At 32.0% G+C, this 22,553-nt stretch overlaps 5 protein-coding genes across 8 annotated transcripts in view; 2 read left to right on the top strand and 3 right to left on the bottom strand.

Moving 5' to 3' along the window:
• Positions 1–617: 617 nt before the first annotated feature.
• LOC123716054 (exosome complex component RRP42) lies at positions 618–4,702 on the top strand. The gene is made up of 6 exons (XM_045671555.1): positions 618–785; positions 875–1,071; positions 1,180–1,345; positions 1,744–1,923; positions 3,207–3,424; positions 3,643–4,702. The coding sequence occupies exons 1-6, from the start codon at positions 729–731 to the stop codon at positions 3,743–3,745; spliced, it is 921 nt and encodes a 306-aa protein (XP_045527511.1). The 5' UTR covers positions 618–728; the 3' UTR covers positions 3,746–4,702.
• Positions 3,986–12,719, bottom strand: LOC123716053 (protein ref(2)P-like). Of its 2 annotated transcripts, none has more exons than XM_045671553.1 (8): positions 12,570–12,719; positions 11,961–12,143; positions 11,548–11,712; positions 11,004–11,176; positions 9,110–9,710; positions 7,652–7,786; positions 6,537–6,668; positions 3,986–5,084 (listed from the first exon to the last, which is right to left on the bottom strand). In XM_045671553.1, the coding sequence occupies exons 1-8, from the start codon at positions 12,574–12,576 to the stop codon at positions 4,939–4,941; spliced, it is 1,542 nt and encodes a 513-aa protein (XP_045527509.1). In that variant the 5' UTR covers positions 12,577–12,719; the 3' UTR covers positions 3,986–4,938. The 2 variants fall into 2 exon arrangements, with proteins under 2 accessions (XP_045527509.1, XP_045527510.1); XM_045671554.1 differs by having other exon boundaries at positions 6,537–6,653.
• A 586-nt stretch (positions 12,720–13,305) lies between these two features.
• Positions 13,306–14,760, bottom strand: LOC123716438. Its single transcript, XM_045672197.1, has 2 exons — positions 14,124–14,760; positions 13,306–14,049 (listed from the first exon to the last, which is right to left on the bottom strand). Exons 1-2 carry the CDS (start codon positions 14,758–14,760, stop codon positions 13,742–13,744), a joined length of 945 nt encoding a protein of 314 aa, XP_045528153.1. The 3' UTR covers positions 13,306–13,741.
• A 4-nt stretch (positions 14,761–14,764) lies between these two features.
• LOC123716458 (biogenesis of lysosome-related organelles complex 1 subunit 5) lies at positions 14,765–16,189 on the bottom strand. Its single transcript, XM_045672221.1, has 5 exons — positions 16,151–16,189; positions 15,647–15,752; positions 15,480–15,562; positions 15,220–15,408; positions 14,765–14,941 (listed from the first exon to the last, which is right to left on the bottom strand). The coding sequence occupies exons 1-5, from the start codon at positions 16,187–16,189 to the stop codon at positions 14,765–14,767; spliced, it is 594 nt and encodes a 197-aa protein (XP_045528177.1).
• Positions 16,190–17,955: 1,766 nt separating this feature from the next.
• Positions 17,956–22,553, top strand: part of LOC123716082 (arfGAP with SH3 domain, ANK repeat and PH domain-containing protein) — a 43,041-nt gene continuing 38,443 nt past the window's right edge. For 2 of the 3 annotated variants that reach the window (XM_045671623.1, XM_045671622.1), the window contains exons 1-2: positions 17,956–18,315; positions 21,438–21,510. In XM_045671623.1, the coding sequence (XP_045527579.1) occupies positions 18,190–18,315; positions 21,438–21,510 (199 nt within the window). In that variant the 5' untranslated portion in view covers positions 17,956–18,189. The remainder of the gene's footprint in view (positions 18,316–21,437; positions 21,511–22,553) is intronic. The other variant, XM_045671624.1, reaches the window with a different exon arrangement.

Below are 22,553 nucleotides of genomic sequence, written 5' to 3'. Positions count from 1 at the left end.
CATTACTGCAAATTGGTTCATTTATTGGCTAGAACATCGAAATATCGTTCTTTATACAATTTCGGTACTTTCATTTAAATCTAAATATTTATTTAAGGTCATCAATATTTGAGCCATTGCTTATCATTTACAGTCGTGGCCACACACAAAATATTTACGTATTAAATGAGATGTTAGTTTTTATCAACTTTGCTTTAAATTTACGTTACACTATCGAAAAAACGTTATCGGTTATCCTTCGTAAACGAATTGTACTTACACATACATTAAAACAAAATTAAATTAAACAATTACAAGCAAAAATTTTAATACTACCTTTCATATTCATAGTTTTAGTACTAAATTTATGCGATTTTTCAATGTGTTGAACATAGCCAGAATAAGACTACCGACCTAAGCATTTGAAATAATATTGTATAGTTTAATACACGTTAGTATATCATAGAAAAATATCATGTTCCTGAAAACCTGTAACGGCTTTCTTAAAATTTAAACCGTGGCGCTTGAATTCAAATGTCGAAGTTATTCAAAACTAATAGTCTGCTGTAGTCTGGGACATCTGTGTCATACGTCATATAAAAGTTTTATCGCAATGAGTATTCTGTGGAATAAACCACAGGTAAAAACGAAAAGTAAACAATTGGTAAACAAAAACACATGGAATTATTGTGAAAAATGTTTTTACTTTAACCTTTAAACTAAGCTTTAAAATAAATAAATAATACATTATGGCAGGATTACTCTTAAGTAGAACTGAGAAAGTTTATATTGTTAATGGCATTGAGGTAAACTTTTTTAGTCGGAATATCTACCGTATACACAATTATCGCCTTGATTTTCCTGCCAATATTATAAATTCATTTCGTTCTCTTAGGAAGATTTCAGGTCAGATGGTCGCTCCAATTATGACTACAGGCCCATTGAGTTGGAGACAAATGTCGTGAGCCATGCAAGTGGGTCGGCGAGGTTACGATTGGCCAACACTGATATTCTTGTTGGTATTAAAACAGAAGTAGATATTCCAAAACCTGAAACACCAGGATTAGGAAAGATTGAATTTTTTGTTGATTGGTAAGCACTTGTTTGGCAATCCATACATACAAAACTTTATTTTACAGCTGTTTACAAAATACAAATATTCGGTTGCCTTTTGTATTATAATTCTAGAAATTTTTTTAGCTCAGCCAATGCAACTCCAGAGTTTGAGGGAAGAGGTGGAGAACAATTAGCTAACCGTATATCCAATATACTCCAAAGAGCCTACCACGCATCTCAAGCATTTAATCTCAAACAGTTGTGTATCTTTGAAGGAAAGCAATGTTGGAAACTCTATGTGGATATTTTAGTGAGTACTTGTTTATTTATTAATTCGTATCATAGGATAGTGTCTAGGAATTACTATTATTGCCATCACAAAGGAATAAAAGTGTTATAAATTTAAATAATAATATAAACTTATATATTTTAGTATACAATTTAATAGATTAGGTTAAGGATTTAAAATCTTTTTCTTTCTCCTTACTCTGTTTTGTTTAATAAAAGTTATTTGTTTAATAAGTCCATTTCAAAATAATCAAATATTTTAATGAGCTTGGGAGTAATGCATACTAGAAACTAAACACTAACCTACATACTACCAACAAATTTTTAAATAATGACGAGTGATGCCTACCTACATATTCTATAACAAAATTCCAAACATAACAATTATTATTTAAAAAAATATCTCATTATATATTTCAGATACTTGAATGCGGTGGAAATTTATGTGATGCTGTATCATTGGCAGTGAAGGCTGCACTTTTTACTACAAGAATACCATTTGTCAAAGCAGCATTAATGGATGGTGGAGATGTGGATTTACAGTTATCTGATGATCCTTTTGATAGTAAGCCTTTGGTGGTTGGGACTGCCCCATTGTTGGTAATTTTACAACTTTACTAACAATTGTTTAATCTTATAACCAAACTTAACTTAGCCTTATTGGAAACGTATTATAGTCTATCTTGGGTTCTTTGAATTACTTTTGTAATATAATAATTTGTTTGGACGCTCACAAGATAAGTAATATGAAAAATATATACTTATATCCTAAAATGAATCAAAATTATAAAAAAACATCAGTGGTTGTAGATGAAGTTATGGTAGCTTTAATTTATTGAGAAGTAAATGAATGAAGTTAAAGTTTTATTTGAAACTTATTAAGTCAACCAATACCTAGGTAATACTGAAAATGTTAAGAAAATGAAAACGGCTTAATGTAGAAAGTTGCCAATACTTTTATTATTTTTCGAAGTAATCCCGTTCCTCTCTACACATCGTCGCATTCGATGGAACCACTGAGAAAAGCAGTGGGCCCATTATTCCTTAGGAGTCTCTTCTATGGCATTTTCGTACGTTTTCACCGCTTCTTCACGGCTCGTAAACGGAATACCTCGAATTTTATCTTTAGTAGTTCTTGGGTATAAATGAAAGTCACAGGGCGCCAGGTCAGGACTGTATGGCGGAGGACTCATTATCTGGCACCTGCCATAGTCAAATATTCACCAGTCCATGCGAAGGTGTTTCTGGCCGTCGGTTAAATTATGTGCTATCCATCTGGTACAAAGCTTCCTAACGCCTAAATGTTTGTGTAATATTTTTTGAACTTGACTCTTACCAATGCCTAGGCTTGCCCCTATCTGCTGATAGGTCGCTCTCTTATCTTCCTCTATCATGCGTCGCACAGCACTGATGTTATCCTCAGAATTCTCTGTTAAAGGACGTGCCTCACCCGGATCATCATTGAGATTGCTCGTCCACGCTTAAACTAGTGGCACGAGATGGGGCATCATTAAGAAATACTAATCGCAGCCTATCATAGCTTTGTTGTTGAGTAAGCCCAGAGCGAAACTCTTAACAAAACATTGATCGAAAATTTTCTCGCGTTAGGTTCATTTACATGTGTAACAAGAGTTTAAGATTTGCCGCCAATTCACATAAATAAATGACAAATAATTGCAATATACTACATAAGGTTACCAGAGTTCTAAACATTTTCAGTGTTACTCACGTAAGATCTTCTAATTTCATAATTGTTAGACCTGTCCTTAAATTACAAGAAACATACCAAGATATTACTATACAATGAAATCATGCACAAAAAGTATTTTATTGGTAAATTGTATTAAGTTTTAAGAAATTTTATTTAAATTAATATTTTTTAGGTTACACTGTGTAAAATTGGAAATAAATTTGTAGTTGATCCATCAGCTGAGGAGGAATTTTGTAGCATTGTATCAGTTGTCATTGGTGTGTCTGGTAACCCTGCACATTACACTACAGAAAAAATCGAAAATGTAGAGAGTAAATTCACTACTATTGGCATGAGCGGGGTTGGAGGCCTAGTTCCTGATACATTGAAGAGTGCTATTAGTCAGGGAATGTAAGTTAATTATTTTATATTTATAATATTTTTTGTACCAATAACAATATGATGTTTGCCCACATCACATAACTTAGGTGGTTCTTCTAATTTTAAGTATAGTCATACTAAATTAAAATGTGTTTTCAAAAGTAGAACTTGAAATGATATATGATATACACAATAGCGTTCCAAAGTGAGAAAAAAATTGTATTTTTCATTTAAATATTTTGTTACAGCGTTGCTGCAAAGTGTCTTGATAGTGCATTGGGAAGATCTTTATTGCGCGAAAGACAAGATATTTGTTCATATAAAAAAGATTCATATGGTTTCTTAAAATAAAATAAAAAAACAATTTTTGAATACAATTAATGAAGCCTTGATATAAATCTGAATTTTGTAAATTTTACACTAAAGGCAACACAAGATTCATTAGCATCTGCTACTTATCGCGGATTGTTTATCGTGGACTGAACTCGTAATTTATCGTACTCGTATAATTTTCGGCGATGTTTAAAAAAAACAATACATATAGTTAACATATAACATAACTAAATTGGGTTTGAAATAAAATATAATTGGTCACCGAAATACCTTTATTAGATTAAATAGAAGAAAAATAAATTATTCTAACATTTCCACCACCAAATATCACAATACAGTCCTGTAATCAATCACTTATCACAATATTTTTAAAAGAATAATATTATTCAATTAAAAACATCCCATTCTAAATAATAAAAAATATATTAGGCAAGATTATATCCATATAATAAACCTATAATAACATTTGAAACATAAGTGACAGTAACATTTATTTAATAATAATACCTATTTATGACCAGCTGATTATACATAATACAAATATATATTTAGAAAATACCTTTTACATTGGGGCTTTAATAATGATTAAGTAGATTCTGTGATGATTGCATTAAAAAACCAAATATTATATTTGTTTGAACACAGTATCAAAATATTTGACATCCATACTGACCACTTATGTATTCAAATATGTAATACATACTTAAATTAGGGCTCTTCTTATTTTTCATTTTTGCATCAGACCGCCATTCGCTTCTGTTTCTCATATAAGCTTTTAAGGGTTGCTACCCCGTGAACAAAGTTTGTAACAATGGTGCACATCAACAATAATCCCTTCTTTTGAATGTGAAAATTTTCACGCAAAAGTAGTAAATGATAACAAAAACAAACTACTTTGTTATCATACGTGAAATTTAATATTTGTGAGTTTCAGTTGTGGAAGGAAGGAAGTTACTTAATAAATTTTCAAAAATACTTCTCTTTATTTTTTCATATGCATGGTAGCAACCCCTAAATATTACTTTAAAATAAAATAAAAATTACATATTAGCTTCTTGCTAAGAACAGAATAAAGGTGACACATATCATAATAAAAAAAAATCCCAATTAAGAAACACCCTAAATTATATAGATATATTACCCTCTAAGAGTAGAATAAGCATACATTATATATTTATATAGGAATATTATGTTTATATGCCAAGTGGCATTTACTTCTTAGGGTTACCGGGGGTAAGCAAGTCAAGAACTGCAGAAATGTTGCCATCCTTGGTCTCAAGGAGCTGTGTGAGCCAGTCAGCTTCGTTGGTGAAACCCATTGACATCATCTGCTCTAGAGCTGCTTGAATGTGAGCAACTGAAAAATATATTTCCTTATAAAACAACTGAGTACTGAACATTACTCACTTAAAACAAAGGATTTGAAGTGCATATATAATATTTTATTCATAATAATAGTATTTTTTTATCATAGCAATGTTGACCAAGTTCTGCGTGCGATTCTCGTGCCAGTCGTCGTAGGTGCGATCCTCGGCCGTACAAAAGACTTTCTGTTTATGAGCGCATATAACACTCGCTTGTATAGTAAAGCAAAAGATCGTGAAGAAACCATCATATCTCAAATCGACGGCATTTTTCAGACAGAAGGCTGATCACCTACTTGTTTATGATGAAATTGTAAACAAAGGAACGGATACAAGCTTAGGCCAAGACCCACTTAGGGTGGTAGTGCCACTGGATTATTACTAAAATATAATACAGTACTCCCAAATGAATAATGCGCATACATATACGTAAGACGTGGCGGTTGCCGAAATGGTTTTCGATTGGGTTCGATTTCGAATAGGACATTGACCTTATTTCTTTCGAACAAAGTGCAAAATGTAAGTGCATTGTTTTGTAAAACGACCACTGGTCAAGATCTGCATGCGCATTATTGATTTTGGAGTACTGTATATTTCTTTACCAACAACTAATATGAAACAAGTTTTAAAATTTTCAGACCTTGTCAATCATTCATTAGTCGCTATATTCGTGGATTGCTTATTATTACTAAAAAAATAGCCTACATAATATCGTACATTTGGCGTGTATAATTGGAGCAGTGATTCAGAATGAAAACTAAAAATCAGTGTAATCATAACATAATATTTCAAAATTGCGATAAATTTATTTTTTCAGTAAACGTGTACTGTTTTATATTGCGATGCGAGTATTTGAAGGACGATTCAGTTAATAAAATTTAATTTAATTATGTGACGTAATCTGTATACTTATAATCGTGTAAATAAACGTGAATAAATTCTTTAAAACCGACGTACACGGTCGAACCATAAGAATTTAGAGCCACAATTTTTTTTTATTAATAAATTTACAAATGTAACAACCTAATAACGACTGTGACTTCCTTTTACCAGAATCACAGCTTGAATCCTTCTAGACATTATTTTCAAGGTGTTTTTAATAACGTTTTGAGGAATACGTTTCCACGATTTTGGCAAAAGGAAGTCACACTCATTGTTAGATTTTTTTACATTTGTAACTTTAATGAAAAAAAAAAGTAAAAAATCTTCTTTTCTTTATAACCAACCACTTCTTATAGTAAACTACATCGGTTTTTCAAGAACTCCTCAAAAAACATTTAAAAAATCAATAATTCACTTCACGCGGTTTAATTTACACTTTAAATTTCATTTAATTAACTGAAGTCGGCCTTAGAATTAACTTTTCTAGAAAAAACTGTCGAAAGTTCAAGCAAGGTTAGGCCTTTGATGTAAGAAAAAAAAGAGTTTAATCGAGACTTGCTTACTTGGATGACGAGCAGTCTCAGGCTTGGCATCCTTGGGTTTCGATTCAGCACCCTTTGCAGGTTCCTGTTTAGGTGCTTCGGGAGCACTGGGCTTTGCTGCTTGGTCCATCGCAGCTTCTTTAGGATTCATCACTAGATGTTAAATATCAATGATGGTGAGAATGAAGAGATACAGCAATCTGAGCCATGCCATGACTACCAATTAGAAAGACTGATTCATTATTAAAGATTAACTTCGAGTAGCTCTTTGACAAAAATATACTTTAGATATCCCCAACGGCTAGACATATTGAACTAAACTTTTGTTAAACGTGAAAATGAACGTAACGCGAGAAAATTTACGGTCAATGATTTATTATGACTTTCGATGTGGGCTTACTCAACAATAACGTTAGCGATTAGCATTTCTTAATGATGCCCCCATCTCGTGCCACTATTTACAATTCGTTAGAAGAGTAAATAGTGGCTATATTGTTGACGTATTTAGGTCAATAATATAGCCATATACCATATAATATATTGTCGTATAGTCGAGGCATAATATACATATAATAATGAATGGATTAATTTTGAAATCGGACAGTAGTTCTTTTTAATTTATTTGTCACAAACATATAAATAAATATAATTTTTTATAATATTAGTATAGTTGCCTACCAAAAGAAAACATGTCTGTAGTTAGGTACACGCGTTAGAAGTTATACTTCTTTGGCGGATTTGGATAAAAAACTTTACAATTTTTTTATCTTTCTCTTTATTCTACGTTTGCAGAAAATAACGACACTAACAATAGAAAAGACGTATTTAATACATTGTTTATTATAACGCATTGTCTAGTTAAATAAAGTTTGTTTAAATTTCACAACTAAAATGTTGACTATAGCTAACTTCAGGGTGTCGGTTTTTTTGTGACACTGTAAGCGGGCATAGTAAAGTATTTTTTTATCATCCTTGTTTTAACGCGATAAAAGAGAGTAAAGTTCAATATCACCAGCAGGGTCCGAGAATTCATTAAAGTATAACTTCTTTAATTAACTATAACTTAATTATAGTAAAATATTGCCGCGGCTATTACAACATATATTAACGTAAGAAACCTGTATTAAATTACTTACCAGCAGTCGCAGTGTTAAGAGGCGGGTAGAGACTCTGGCGTTCGTTAATGCGCACTCGTTCTTGGAACTCTTCGGGCAAGTTGAAGCCAATGGGACGTTCTGCTTCAGTTCCCTTTGCTTCTGTTTCCATCACATCTAGATATATATAAATATTGAACTCATGATTCAACTTTTAGAAAATAGGCCAAATAATCAAAAAAGTATTTGTATGTAAAATGTACCACCGCATGAAGAACTATAATAAAATTGGTAAAGCTGTTTAAAAATATTTAGATATGGCTTTTTGGTTGTATGTGTCATAACCTTTAATATGTACATTGTACATAACATATTACAATTAGGTACGATTAAGAAAAAGATCACATCACACAGACTTATGGTGTACATGTCACAGCCAACTAGCTTAATCAGCCGTTCAATTAACGGCCAAGCCGTTTAACAAATCGGCGCTGCTTAACTAGCGGCCTGAAAGATGTTCAGTCAGATGATTAAACGGGTAGCCAGATGATCAAACAGCTAGGCAAATGACGTTTCGTTACTTGCCTAGTCTGTTGACTGTTAATTTAAATTTAATTCCACTTTCTGCCACTCTCAAACTCGAAACGAAACTCTTCAATATGGCCTCGGCAAACCACAACCTTGATGGTGTTGTCTAAAGTTTCAAGAAAAAACCAACAAGTGCAATGGAGGAGTGTAGTGAAAATAATAATGTGAATTAAGCAATTTAATTTTAAAAGAAATATTTTTAATGTCATTATTCATCTTTTTTATTTATTCCAAATAATGACTGTACCGCACGAATGGCCAAAACATTAGCCAGCCCGTTTATTAAATGTTGTAACAAACGCGACATATAGATGATGTTCTATTTCGAAACCCAGAATATGTGTCGGTGCTTATTTTGATATGCTTTGTAGTTTTTGTTTGATTGTATTTAAGATTTTTTGACTTAATTTCGCTTCATTATTTATTTTTATTTATTAACACTTCGTTACATCTGGGCATCTGGCGGCCTTATCGCTTTCGAGCGATCTCTTTCAGGCAACCACTGTGAGTAAAGTAAAAGAATGTATTAAATTACATAAGATAGGCAAGAAGTGCAAAAATACATGTTATAAACAGTTATTCAGACAAAACTAAACAGGAACAAAAAAACCAAACTAAACTAAAAAGATGATCCATTAAAAATAGAAAATTCATCAGTAAAAAAAATTAAGTTAACAAGCTTTGTGACATTCACGCCTTTAAAACAAACATTGCGTATCACACAGGTAAAACTAGTTTTACAAACGAACAAATTTTGGTATTTTGTTGAATATCTATCTTATACATAGGTATGCAACTTATTAACCTGTGAAATTTCAGTAAACATTTTTTAAAAGCATCTAAGTATGATTGCATGCATGTTTGGTAGGATTGAAAAATAGGGTGAAAGACTGATATAACGTTATCTCTTACCTTTGTTAATCACAGTCCAGCCATCAGTTCTATCAGGAGATTCATCTTTGTTGCCTTCAGCTGCCTTGGACATAGAATCTTGAGCTGCGTTTGATATGGCCCCATCAGACTTTTCATTTTCCTCTGTCTTCGCATCACCGTGCCCCGTTTCTACATCCTGCTTCGATGTTGATGGCTTGGGTAATCCCTTCATGTAATCCCTTATAAAATTTTCAACATAGGCTTTGTCACTTGTGAAGGGACATTGGGTAGGTTTTGGGTTTTCACCTGATGCAGCACAAGAGGTAGCTTCTTGGGACTTTGCTGCGTTCTGCCCAACATTTTCCTGGTTACCTGGATTGGTTTGAGTGTCAAGTCCGATATCACCAGCGAGGTTCGAGAATTCATTTAAGTATGAGGCAAAGGTATCGAGCCAGCTAATGTGTTTACGGCGGTGGTCATCGCGTCCCTGTCGACGATGACCGTGACCGTGACCGTGACCATGGGAATTCTCACGGTGTTTTTCGCCCTCATGACGTTGTTTCTTGCATTGCTCTTCAACCGTGCGTAATGACTTTAAGAAATAACGCGACCTTTTTACAGCAGCTTTGATCATAGGGCGCTGCAAAATTAATCGTTATTATTTATACGTACAAAACATAATTAGTGGACAATCCATTGAATTAGGAAATCATATAACATGTTTTTTATACGTAGTTGGTCCCAAATTTCTGTCACTGGCACATTATTATTAAAATTCGAACATGACTTTATAAAAAATTATAGCATTCTATTTTTGAATGTTTGAAACAATCACTTTCACAAATGGAGTGGACACTCGCCGAGTACCATTTTCAAGTTACTCAAAAATTTGAATATCACGCTTTGGTTTGTGTACCATACTATTGATATATACAATGAAGCCTCCAGTGTTGAGGACAAGAAAAGAACTGGCCGGCCACGCTTCGCAAGAACACCAGCAGTAATCAAAGCTGTCAAGGCGCGGATAGCAAGAAATGATGTCCGTAATCATCTTGATGGCTTTGCAGATGAAGAAATGAAGGAAAGCTTTAAATGAAGATCTTGGTCTACGGGCATACAAAAAGAAGAGTGAGCACTTATTTACTGCTCGTCTTAGAGATGGCGGTTGTTGTTAAAGCGGTACGCAAAAAACCGACACCGTGTTATCCTCTTTACAGACGAAAAAAATTTCGATATTAAAGAGAAGTACAATAAACAGAATTATAGAGTGTACTATTACGGGCCAACTGAGATTCATTTTTGCGAAAAGGGGGTGAAAACATGTCAAAGACCTGCCCAGCACGCTATTTGCGGGACATCACTTCGTGTTCCAGCATGACTGTTCGCCTGCACACAGAGCCAAGACCACTCAAGCCTGGTTTGACCGTCAAAACATCGACTTAATTAGACATGAGGATTGGCCTCCCTTCAGTCCGGACCTTAATCTTTTGGACTACAAACTTCAGGTCTTAGAGAGGAAGGTCTGTGATAAACTCTATAAAAATTTGGAGTTTGAAGTCATCTTTAAAAAAAACCAGACACTGAAATTGATATGAATATGGTGCGTGCTGCGATAGACGACTGGCCGTGGCGCTTAAGGGCCTGATGGGGCCTCCCCTATTAAAAATAAGGGAGGTGATCTTGCTATTTCTATTCCTTAATTAATGAACTATAAATTAATATATCACTCATTAAAATCTGATCAGTACTTTTGTTTTTATCAATACTTACATTTATGACAGAAATTTGGGACCGACTACGTATATAGATTGGACGTTATTTAAATATCATACAAATAATTATTAGATTAGAAATAATTCGATTTTGTGGAATGTAACTTTTATAGATAATACTTATTTTCAACATTGTTTATTTAAAAGTAAAAATCACTTACAGGCAAGGATGGTACTGGTACTCGCACCATGCAGTGTTCGGGATGCATTCCTGCTGCTTCACACTTGGAACACAGGTCATAGTCATCACAGTAAGTGCAATTGTAGCGGAAACCAGTTACTGGAGAGTTGCACCCATCACACACCACACCATTGTGCATGATATTGCTACTGCCTAAGGGGTTTTCTATGTATTAATTGTTGTTAAGTCACACATAAATATAATTTAATTCAATTAATACTTTTTATTAAAATGAATTTGACAATGTTGTGAAAAATAAAAAAGCAAGCCCGGAGCCTTTTTTTTCCTGTGTTATGGGGCCGTTCAAGTATTACGTAAGCACTAGGGGTATGGGGGGGGGGCGTATTCTTTGATTTTCTTATTTGGTTACGTCAACAGTAATTATTTATATGTTTTATTACTAGTATTTTTGAGAGCTTTGCTTTCTTTTGCTGACAACACAAAGGGGGGGGGGGGTTTAAATTGCAGTAAATCTGCTCACATAATACTTGAACAGCCCTTATATGCCTATAAAAGAAACTTACTCTGTGCATTATCAGCTACTGCAGTAATTACAATATCACACTCATTTTGCTGTTCTTCAGGGTCTTTGCAATAGACATAGAGCTTTTTAAGATCATCAGACATTGATGTCAGTGCAATCATTATTTCATCATCCGATGAAATCATCACATCATCACCTTCTTCATCTATTAAATTACGTACAATTAATGCTAAATATTTATTCTCAACAAATTCTTTATAGACACTTAACTATAGTAATAATGATAAAAAGACATGTGAATCCACTATGTGTGGAAGCAACGAACTCTCAAGGACTAGAATGTTTCATTGCATTTAATATATTTGTTATTATTGCATCATCTTAATATTTCAATAGGAACACAAAAGAATTGTACCATATGAAGGCTCAAATTTTTTAAATTACAAAACATACCTTTCCAAAGCACGGAGAATGTTTTTCCTTTCAGTTTAGGAAAAATATCTTGAAGCTTAGCATTCAAATACTGAAAGCTAGTTACAACACTTTTGTCTATCCCAAACCTTCTCACTTCTGGCTTATCATTCTCATTCCAAAATGTATAGACTTTAAATTGTACCTCCATTGTTACTCTTAGAGCTAAAAGAATATTCTTGTGACTATTATATACATTCAGGTATCAACAAATAATTATATTTTGTAATTTTGCTACATCAGAGAGTGATGAAGCAATTTGAGCAAGAATCCATTTTGATTTGCTAATTAAAATTGATTGATAGAAAACTAAAATATGAACACTATATTCAACTCAAATTTACTAACTAACTTGTTAAATTGGCATCTGCTGTAGTGATTAAACTGTATAATAATTAGAAACCCACCTTTAGGTTCTGATACAAACGGAATAAACACAAGCTCTGAACGGCGAATACGAAGTAAAACAACAACCTTTCACTGAGAACGAGTACAAAATGATGTTCGTATAAGCGCTCTTTTATATTATATATGTAGTAGGCGAACGGACAGTTGAGAACGCGGCGGAGTATAAGATGATTCACCACTTACCGAACATTGGAGAATAATATTATGAAGACAAATGAAAAAGTTGTGCAATATAATATATTATTCTGAGTTTAGGAAAAACAGGTCCAATGTTATGCTATTTAAATATGACTTTGAGTTTTAAGTTTGGACTACAGTTTGGAGTTCTTTGATAGATCCACAGATTTAGTATAGGTTAAGTAAGGTTTTTTTACGATCAATTGTCAATTTTAAGGTGGCAGATTGCATCGGTGGTTTTGTCATTTTATAATTTTAATTTAATATCAAAGGAAACAAGCCGTGCAGGCCAAGAAAGGGAAAAAAAAAAAAAAGGAAACAAGTTTTTAAGCCTGTTCAATATTTATTGTTACGTTGATTTTCTCTTTTTCTATATATACACTATGTATATATATATATAGAAAAAGAGATTCTATGTATACACTTTTTTACATAAAACTATTTACGTTGTTATTATTAAACAAAACCCAACATTACACAATATAATAGTCTCATTCTATATATAATATCAGATTAATACAGCTGTCAAACTTAAGCAGACTGCGTTGAAGGAATTTATTGTTAATAGAATATTATTGCAATACCATCCATAATTATTAATTACGTACTCTCCAAGACACGATGCGACGCCAAAGTGCCGATGATGATGAGTGCAATTAAAATTCATAACTTCATTTTAGTAATTACTTATGTGGTAGAACTGTCATAATATATCCTCCTTCCCAAATAAATCTAACAGTAATAGTCTTGTAAGATTTTATTTAACTAATGTTTTTATATAAACATGCAGGTACATTCTTCTCTCTGTATGTACATTTTTAGTTGAATAAAGCCAAATTTTACAAAGGTTTCCTAATTTCAACAACTTTATAATACATTTAGTACATTACTTGTTATAAATCAAACACATAATTGAGAGCTGTTTTTTTTACTGTTAGAAAACCTGATTTTTTTAAACTAAAAAATATGTTTTAAATTTTTTTTATGAAGTGAAAATAAATACAGCTCTAAGCTTATAGGGGGGTTTACTTCACTGTGGTACAGACGTGGAAGAGTTACTACTCAATAGTACACATTTGGGCACTTACAATAATTTATTTTTTGGAAAATTAATAACTATACATATATATCAATACACTAAGTTATATCTAATAAAGGTTTAGACGTTTTTTATGCATCTAATCCTGATGTTCTTTTGTGATAGCATTTTTGTTATCACTGACATAATCGACTTCATTACCAAACTTGACAGGTCCACCGAGCTGAACAGTTTCTGGTACTGATAATTCTTCATTCAGTTTCTTAGCCAGGAAGTATATTTCAGCAAGAGCTATAACTAATGCACACATAACACCAAGTAAGAGCCTAAATCCGAAGTCTAAGTTGCCAACTATCCATTCAACGCCCCGAAATCCAAAGAGAAAACCAGCAAAAATTGATAGTAAGAACTGTCCAATTGCAATCAAATGGCGATTTAGTTGCTTAACTGAAATAAAAATAATACAATGTTTTTACATAATTATATTAACTATCAAAGATATTTCAATTTAACATACTTACTTTGATAAGAAATACTGTCCTCTGGATAACGGATCCTTACATTATCTACACCTTTTGTCATTTTTCTATATTCTCTTGCCTCTTGTTGTGCACGCAGTTTGACACACCTTGCTTCTAAATCAGGATTTCTTTTAAGTATTTTATTTTGAGGCACTTTAACTTCAGATGATTGTAATAATGCATGTAAGTATGGTGCTTTTTCACCCTTGTCATGTTTACTTTTTAAATAAATATAGAGCCAATCTAAATCAGAGGTTGTAAGGAATGGTACATCTACTTCTTCTTCTTCCTTTTTGATTTGTATATTAACTGCATCATTTCTGTCCTCTAACTCAGAGGCATCTTTATTATAATTAACATTTTCTTTTATTTCATCTTTATCTTTAGATGTTTCATCTGATTCAACAAATGTCTTTATTTTATTTATAATATTATAATCTGTCTCTGTCAATATAGTTTGCTTTGTATCAATGACATCATAGTTTATATCTAAACTGGTTTTATTTTCACTCTTAATATATGTAACAATATTTCCTGGAACTTCTTTTGTGACTGGAATAGTTTTAATAAACTCAATTAACTTTAGAGAAGGATATATTCTAAGATTAGTGTTGACAAGGGGGCCCTTTAGATCCATTTTTTCATTTGTTTGTTATATTCAACTTGTGATTAAGATCTGCATACAAATCCCTTAATTCTTCTTCCTTTTCTTCAAATGTATTATCAATTCTCTGACATTTAAAGTTCATATCATCAATAAATTGGTCCCATTCTCTTTTTCTTTTCTCCTTATTTTCAAGGCGTTTCTTTGCACAATCCTGGAATGAATAAAAAAACATGTGGGTCAGCTATGCTCAAGTGGCCTGTAACTCGACCATAAGTGTTGACAGCATTAATGGGCATCATATCAATGGTAACAATACATTTCATAAGAAATTTGGTCAATTATGAAAACCTCATAGATAATCAAGGAGTGCAATGGAAAACCTTACTTGACCTCCTGCTGGCAACCAACAAAACCCTCAATTGAGATGTACAACCCACCTGCTTATTTGCCCCTGGCCCATATAAATTGAAATATGTAACATAATATTACCTTTTGTATGTCTGTATAAACCTTCTCAATATCTTCTGTTAACAGCAATGCTTGTTGTAACTTTTCACTTAACACTGGTAGTGCTGTTGACCCAATTCGGTGGATTTTGTCGACTTGAGTATCTTTTATATCAGTTATGTTTTCAAGGATGTTGAACAAGTTTTCTACTTCTCTATCTCCACGTTTTTCCTAAAATAATGATTAATTATATGATTATTAAAGAATAAGAATAATACAAGTAGTTGCCTACAGATGCTTACCTCGAATTCCTTTAGCAAAAACTTAATCTCGCCATTAAGAAATGGTCTATGGTCAAATAGTCTTGACCACACCTCGCCAATTTCTGTAACGTAACAAGGAAAATGTTTATGCTATTAAATCCATTAGAATTTTTTAGGGATACTACAATATTGATAACATTACATACCTCGTGACAACTCCGTCATCGTTATTGCCACAGAATGCTGAGACGTGCACACATAAATTAGAGAGTACAGAAGTTCAACACAATAAATACATTGTGTGAGTGTAAACTGTCACAACTCACAGTTTTTATCTTTTTAAGACATACGTGTACGTCTACGTTCTAGCGATATTTAAATAACTAATTTATTATTTTAGCCATTACAGTTGAGAATTAGCGCTACTCTAAATGGTAACTTACGGCGGGCTGCCCTTCTCATGTAGGCAAGTACTGTAGCCAACTAGCTGTTTTCAGGTGTCAATTACCGATTAGGTACATACATACATAAGAGAATTTATAAATTATAATATTGCTGAAAATTAAATTAAATGTACTAGATAAAAATTTCTGTTTTTTTTTTATATTTACGCAACAATTTATTGTTGCTCTTATTACACTACTGAATACAACATCATGTAAATGAGTTTACTTCTTGACTAACTATTTCTATCTCAATGCAGCACGAACAAGGCACGAAAGCAAAAGTTCGGCTGGAGGTTTAGCCATATTACAACTGAAAAGTATTCTACAGACACTACCGCTTTTGCTTTATTATATTGTGGAAAACGTTTCCTTCGCAACCAAGGGTATAATCCAATTTCAGTTTTAGTTAAGTAGTCATTTATAAAAGTTGATTGTTTAAAACATATTCCTACTTTCAAAGGTGAGAGTAGCTTTACGTAATGAAGAAGGTGACGCTGCAGTTATGCAAGTGGAAAGATCTTCGGATCTCCTATCACAATTTGTAGGTTTAGAAGAGCTTCTGCAAATAATGGTAATGTGCCCCTTCTTACGAGGATGTATTTGTCCCCCTCTAAAGAAACACTTTCGTCGTCGAGGATTATTAACAGAAGACCAGGTCTCGTCGTTTACAGTTAGTAATGTTGGTTCTTTTGGGGTAACAGCATTTAAAAACACAGTATTGAAGCTTTCAGAGTTGATCTAGAAACTAGAGAGAGTGCTTGGTTGCAAGCTTGATCAAGTGTTAGAGCTAAGTTTTGTTAAAGCCTTTGTCTGATTTTATGCGATGATATACCGGATATGAAAGCATCACGCACACTATCGTTTTTGTTTGTTTCTGGATCAATAGCCGCAAAGTCACAATCTTTAGAAAGTAGTTTCAAAGCTTGTAAATATGTGTCAATACTTTCTTCTGGTCGTTGTTTCTTTGTGATCGCTTAAGGTATGTGTAGGTATTTGGTGATATATGATTTACCAAAAGCTGAAACTTTATGCAGTCTCATTTTCTGGCGGAAGAACCGACTGTGCCTCTGTTTTTGGAGCGGTTGGTTTCTCAACGGAAATGAAAGTTTTACGCCAGTGTATCCAATCTCTCGTACCAGAGCTATCTCACGAGTCGATATCAAATCTTTCAGGGCTAAGATATTTTACCATGTTGCATTTTTAAGCTTATTAAATTGAAATAAGAGAAAACCTTCAATGAATATAAGGTTTTAATAAGCTAAAATTAACAGTAAATTATTATTTTTTAGGTTACATAAGATACATTGACAAAGACACTTAACAAAACAGATTGACAATGACATCAGCTTATGGCTGATAGTTTCAAGTAAGAAGTTTAAATCAGTAAATTTACACCTTATTATCAATTTCAATTATTAGGTTTAATATGTCCAAAGTTCATGAAACTCCACTCCACTCGTTTGATAAATTTCAATATTATATCATTAGTTTCTAATATAATTACAATAATATAATAAGAACTTCTAATTGTGTTTATTAGTGACTGCTTGCACATTTGAATTATACAAATATATGTACTATCATTTTACTTAATGATTATATAAGCAATATACTTAAATGGCATAAATTTTACAACAAACAAGTATCTTTTAAACCAAAACTAAAATTCTAAAAAAAAGCATTAGTTAAAACGTTCAAATTATAACATGTTTTTAAACCCGTAGCAATTGAAGATGGCGATAGTTGTACTGAATTATTACTGACAGCAGCTTTTGAAATCACGCAAAAACATCCTGAATAAACAAAAAATTTTCTACGCTGCCAAAACATTAATTGTCTTGACTACCGAAAAGCGTGAGCATTTTCAGTCTTTGACTTCCTACATACACTACTGTTAATGCATCATGTCTAAGTCCCTTGTAGACGGTGTAGTGTGAGTAGTGACGGTTATGTTGTTCGCTGTCTACGGTACAGAAGTGAAGTTTTCAAACACTCCCATTGTTAGAGAGTTGTCATTTGAGTTTTGACAGTGACACATAATCTCTCAATTCATTCATTCATAAGTCTAATCCTTCAGTTTATTCATTTACTATTTCGCGGGTGGGTGTGTTAAATTGTGTACTTTTATGGACGAAATAAATGTTTGAAAACGAAACTGCAGTGATTCTATGTGAGGCAATAAAGATGTGGTCTACATAATACGTGCATTTTTTAATGAGTTAATCGAATAATGACGTGGAAGGGTGATACATAACTAAATCAGTATTCTTCGTATAGTGATTGTTCCTTTGATCACCGCTACCATGCCGGGTCTTATTGGCATTGGCGAATTTATCGAGGAAACACGAGAGGATTACAATTCACCAACTACCTCTACGTTTGTTTCTCGAATACCACAATGCCGGCAAACTATCACTGCATTGGAAGAGGTAAATATATTCCCCGTATCTGGACCAATTAATTTAGATTTTGAATAGAACAACATTAATTATTTTAACAAACCCTTTAGAGACAACAAGAATTCCTGAAAAGTTACTGTAAATTTTCAAATGTAAATGCATAATTATCTAGGGTTGTACTACAAAAGCAACTATATTTATTTTCCCTTTTCCAAAAAAACTAACCAATGTTAAAGCTTGAATAATTCCATAAATATAAAATAATATGGTGAAAGTTCTGCTGATATAAGATACACGAAAATAACTTTCTACTTTAATCTTTTTCTATAAATATTAAACTTGTTTTTAATATAAAAAAATATAATTGTGCTAGAGTGTTGCTTGGTTTAAATTATGAAATGCATTTATAGCTTAATGATAAAATATAACAAAATGTTGCAAACAAAACCAGTTAAATATAGTAAAATTATTCCACATACATTAGCTTTAAAAGTCATCTTATTATCATTAGTGTCAGAAAAGCATTTTTTGTTATATATATATAGAATTTAAAGATGTTTTGAATGTACATATATTGTACTAGAAATATTCAGTGTACATATTATATTAAACATTTTTGTATTTCAACAAAAAATACTTTTATACAAGTTCCTGTGAGAAGTAGTTTTACAAAAGCCAAATACTATCTTATTATTAAATTATATTATATTTTAATAATGAATTACATATAATCTATTTATTACTTACTAATTTATCTTGGATATACTACTTATTTCATCGTACATTGGAGTATTAGGTCTAGGAATACTTTTGATGAGACTACATATAAATGATAATGAGGTTTATAAATTATATTTCTACTAAATGTAGAAGAAGATTAAAATTGAATATGTCAATTTGATTAACACTAAACCTTTTAGTTAACTACTAATCTTTAAAATGAATTAAATTTTAATAATACACTTAAAAAAATACTTTTGCAGTATGCAATCTTATATGTTAAGAGTAGACTTCAAAATATGATTGATTTAGTATTAATGTCAGTAAATTGTTACAATTACAGTGTTTTCATTACTTTATTAATTGAATTATCCACGATGCCTTTATTTGCAGTGCACATATTTTTGCATGTGTTGACACATGGTCTACTATTCTTATAATACTATGTGTTAAGCCTATAATAACTTGAGTATGTAAATAATAAAAAAATGTATTGGTGCAATATCTAAAGATAATAACATAATCATAATTCATACTGTAGGATCAATGGGGTGGTAGCAGAGCCTTACTTTGTATCTTTAATTTAGAATTAACAGTTACTTAAGCCACATTGTAAACATTTAAATAATCTCTGCATAGATTCTTCTGCAGAGACCTTTTGAGAAGGAATCTTTCTTTGCCCTTAATCATTTGTTACCTTAAGGGGCATTTGTAGATGATTATTAGACATGGTTATTAATATACTATTATTTATTGCATGACATTATAATCTATGTAACTTTAATATTATACTTATTCTTTTTTTTAATTTGTTGCAATTACATTAAGAGTACTTACTATAAGTTACACCTGGAGTACTTTAATTTGCTTATATACAGTTCTTGTCTTCTTTTCTTTTGTCTCTGTGTTATATTAAACAAAACTTTGTGCTAATCACGCTTTAAGTACTGATTAAGCAACACATTGTGTTCTCTCGAAAAATGCCACATATACAACATTTGTTTGTTAATTTAATTTTATTCATAAACTGAGCATATTATGTGTCCATTTTAATTAACTGTAATAATTCAAGTGTTAAGAACAGCAAGATTCAATTGTTGTGACAAAGTAAAAACATCTGTTCATTTTGTAACTGATAGGGTTTGTGTTGTTAAAATATATCTACATTTGATTTACATGCAAATTACTCATTAAAGCAATTACAAGTAGGTCACAAGTATATTTCATAAAAACGTGTTTCTTTTTGTAACATTCATTACTTTCAAAACAATGGCAATTATTTGATATTATTTTGAGATTTAAATAATTTATAGTTTACGTCAAACAACGACGCTCCCATGTCGATATTGATTACGAAATTCAATCATTTTTCTTGTATGGATATAAAGTGTTCGTTTTGTACATGTTATTATTTATTAATACTTAAATTATTAAAGTTTCGGAATCACTTGCCATTAATCATATGATTACAACAATGAATTAAAAGACCCGTAGGTATACATTTTATTTACCGCAATAGAGATTTCTGGTGTAGTAATATTTTTAGAATCAATAATTATAATTTGTAGTACTTGTAAATAAAATAGGACACAAAATTTTATGTTATTTTTACAGATATTTATTTTTATGCCTTAACGAAGCATAATATTTTAATAGTACTTAGAAGCTCGGTTTCCTTGTGACCTATTTTGCGGCACGACCTTTTTAAAACTTGTATTTTATGAACTAGCAATTCCGTAAAATTACGTAATGGTAAAAAACATGGATAGTTCCAAATGAGTTCGAGCGACACTAGGTTCATCAATGTATTTATAAAATTGGAATTTTCTTTCATCGGTATAAAGATGAATTTTATTTTAGGCAATAGTCATGTATTCTTCTCGCCAGATCGTTGTAGCTTGTATTTAATAAGATGGTATACACGCCGGCCTAAATTAAATCAAAATAAGTGTTTATTTAAATAAAATCTTTTCATACTTCGCGAAAAGTCCGTTCAAAATTATATTATTGTAGAGATCATTCTCAATGTCGAGTGTGAGATTGTTCGTCAGCCGGTGCCTCGCGGCAGATGTTAGCTGCTCCACCAAATTGAATAGCTCGTGGATCTATTGTGAACAAATATACGATTGCACTACCAACATGTATTCAATAAAAATAAGATTTAGTTTATTGTACGACGCTTATCTATTTTAGTGCTACAGTGACACGGAGTGCTATGTTTCGTCTTTGATTTAGCCTTATGCCGTAATTAAGTTTCGAGTAATAGGCCAAATTAAACCAATACATATGCAAGTTACTAGGTGATTTGGTATAGTTATTAATTTTATTGATTTGACAAAAAAGTTATTGTGTGAGCCACATAACACTGACTGACTGAGCCTATAATGTTATGGTATTTAAGGATGTGCATAATATCTGTGTATTTCTTTCAGACGCTAGACTTCGACCGAGATGGCCTAACAAAGCTTAAGAAAGCTATAAAGGCTATACACAATTCTGGAAATGGTAAGTCAATTTTGTGAATAATTTAGAAGTACAAATATATCTTATTACCGTATCATTATCATGGCTACTTATAGGCACGGTTTTATAATCTATTTTGGACAATTCGCAATAAAAGCTACTAACATTAGAAATGTCTACATGACTGAAATAATTGTTATAACAACGATAGGACGTTTTGTTCTTAATTATTTACTTTGTGTTGTATTCGTGTCACGAAAGATTTTATTGTGTAACATTGTTTACGTTTATGCTATGCTATTTTATCTAGCTGCGATTCAATATTTACTTTCAGAGAGAATTTATCAGTTTTTTACGGATTTGACTGCAGTATGTAATTGTAATTTTGCTGCATTCAAAATCTAAAACAGCTCATTTAAAAAAAATTATATTCTAGTTTTAATTTTACATATTGTACTGTATAAATCCTTGTCCTCAATCCGATATAAATTGGGCTGTTTAGATTCGAAAACGTTATGTGAAAATGCCTATACAAGCAAAAGTATTATAGGACGGATTTAGTAACAAATTTCGTTCGTGTCATAATTTATTTTATATTTAGCTAAGGAATGCATTAGTTAAAAACAGAATCCGGTGCATAGTAATACGGAGTCGCGTTCCACGGAGGACATGAGTTTGCACTAAAATAGTTTCGGAAGTGTCGGGGTAGCTTTAAATAGCCGCTCGTTGGCATCACTCGTATCGATAAGAAATCCTTTAGTGTTTGAGGGTTTAATTCTATTTAAACTCTATGTAGAGACGAGGACGGAATGTGTTGAGCCGTGACTAGGCGCGCGCCTCTATTCTGAGGACGGAGTGTATCCAGCACAGAGGCAAAAGTTATATTACCTAAGCTCATACTTAATTATTCGAATTCATATTTATAAGTTTAAAAACATGGTTATAATTGCATGCGCTAATACAAAAAATTACAACAATAACGTTACAAATGTTACACACACATACAACTAACTTTATACAAGTACGGCAAAAACATTTAAAAGCAAGGAATAAATGGTATGGGCAGACAGTAAAAATAAAAACGT

This window comes from Pieris brassicae, chromosome 11 (assembly GCF_905147105.1).
Source record: "Pieris brassicae chromosome 11, ilPieBrab1.1, whole genome shotgun sequence".
Lineage (NCBI taxonomy): Eukaryota > Metazoa > Arthropoda > Insecta > Lepidoptera > Pieridae > Pieris > Pieris brassicae.
This window is presented reverse-complemented; position numbering and strand designations above follow the sequence as displayed.